The following is a 2,070-nucleotide window of genomic DNA, read 5'->3' on the forward strand; positions in this document are numbered from 1 at the left end:
ATGACAAACACCGATCTGAAATTGTTCATGGAGAAATTGAGGTGGTTAATTGATGACAACAACAATAATCCTTTCATCAAAGAAAGAAAGCCTATGATTCAGTTGCTTTATGGGGAGCTTGACTACTTGATTGGATCATGTTTCAAAGGTGAAGATGAACTTGAAGATGTGGGTAACTGGAAGACAAGACTAATAGAAGCAGCACAGGAAGCAGAAGATACCGTTGATATGTTTATATCTTCTTCGATAATAAAAAACGATTATGACCAACCGAATGGATCGCTGCCGCGTAATTTACTCAATTGCTCTTCTAAGGACCTTAAGGGTGTTATGATTGACCTAAGCTCTATCAGAGTGGAGATCACGAGTAATAACAAGGGGAACTTGTTCCAAAACATTGTTGAGCGAGACATGATGATGGACAACAAGTTTCAAGCTATTGAAACAGGCGGAAATACAAGAGTGAATCTTAGCGCAACTGAACGTGAAGAATTCATTGTCGGCTTTGAAAACGATGCACTATTAATATTGGATAGACTCACTGGAGACCGCAAAAAGCTAGACATAATCTCGATTGTGGGTATGGGTGGACAAGGTAAGACCACTCTAGCTACCAAAATATTCAATGATTCTCTTGTGAAATATCATTTCGACAAACGTGGGTGGGCTACTGTGTCTCAAGCATATTCAGTAAAAGGTATGTTGCTACAGCTGCTGTCATCAATAAGCAAATCAGTTGATGAAGCCGCGAGTGAATCAAAACTGTGTGAAATGCTGTACCAGAGCCTAAAGGGTAGAAGATATTTGATTGTCATTGATGATATATGGAGTTGTAAGGCATGGGAAGATGTGGGAATATGCTTTCCAGATGATAAAACTGGTAGTAGGGTTCTTTTAACCGCCCGGCTTACAGAAGTTGCTTTGCATATAAGCCGGAGCGGTTTCACTCATCACCTGCAACTTTTAACAGAAGACCAAAGTTGGGAGCTATTGTGTAGAAAGATTTTTAGGGGATATGATTGCCCTGAAAGTTTGATTGAGACAGGGAAGCATATAGCTAAAAAGTGTGAAGGATTACCACTTACTTTAGTTGTCATAGCAGGACTTCTGGAAAAAGGAGAGAAGACGAAAGATTTGTGGGAGAAAATTGCAAAAAGTGTGGGTTCATACATTGTTAATGACCCCAAAGGATGCTTGGATACGCTAGTGTTGAGCTATGATCATCTACCTTGTCACTTGAAGAAATGTTTTCTCTATACTGGCGGCTTTCCAGAAGACTATAAAATTCAAGTGCACAGGTTGATCTGGCTTTGGATGGCTGAAGGGTTTATAAAAGAATCAGGCCAAAGAAGCTTGGAGGAAGAAGGTGGGTATTACCTAATGGATCTGATTGACAGAAATTTGTTGATTGTTGCTGATAAAAGTTCTAAAGGAGGAGTTAAATCATGTCGCCTACATGATCTTTTGAGAGAACTATGCTTGAAAAAAGCGGATGAAGAAAATTTCTTCAAGAGAGTGAATTTTTCAAAGTCACGCAGAAGTCTTGGCTCTGGTTCTGTTTCCAGCATAGTGAAGCAACAACGTCTATTCACAGACTATAAAGTTTTGTGGGATAAATATCGGCTTAATTTTGCCTCTCACACAAGGTCTTTTTTGTGCTTTTATGACAGTCGACCACCAAATAAAAATGAAAGACTTACAAGTTTGTCCCCTTCATTTCTGCTTCTTAGGGTGTTAGATTTACAAAATGTACCACGTGTTGATTCCGGCCACATAAGCCAACTGATTCATTTAAGGTACTTAGCAGTTTGGTCAGTCGACAATGTATTGACATTCTCCAAGGCCAAGTTTTGACATTCTCCAAGGCCAAGTTATGGAGCCTTCAAACTCTCATTATCAAAGGCATTTTCCAAAGCTTCAAGTATTCAGCAGATAATATGGTGAAGCTAAGGCATATACGGTGTTACAAAATCGACATCCCAATTGATTTCAGTGTTCCTGCGTTGTTCAACTTGCAGACAATTTCCAGACTAATATTAGATCACGGGACTCAGTTTTTGCTTGAATCTT

General features: G+C 39.3%; 1 protein-coding gene across 1 annotated transcript; it reads left to right on the plus strand.

Annotated features, from left to right (window-relative positions):
- Nucleotides 1-1,854, plus strand: LOC143593281 (putative late blight resistance protein homolog R1B-12). The gene has a single exon (XM_077072962.1). The coding sequence runs from the start codon at nucleotides 1-3 to the stop codon at nucleotides 1,852-1,854; it is 1,854 nt and encodes a 617-aa protein (XP_076929077.1).
- The last annotated feature ends 216 nt before the right edge of the window (nucleotides 1,855-2,070 follow it).

This window comes from Bidens hawaiensis, unplaced genomic scaffold, assembly GCF_021521415.1.
Source record: "Bidens hawaiensis isolate Kalapana, Puna unplaced genomic scaffold, B.hawaiensis_p1.1 tig00041873_1, whole genome shotgun sequence".
NCBI classification, from domain to species: domain Eukaryota; kingdom Viridiplantae; phylum Streptophyta; class Magnoliopsida; order Asterales; family Asteraceae; genus Bidens; species Bidens hawaiensis.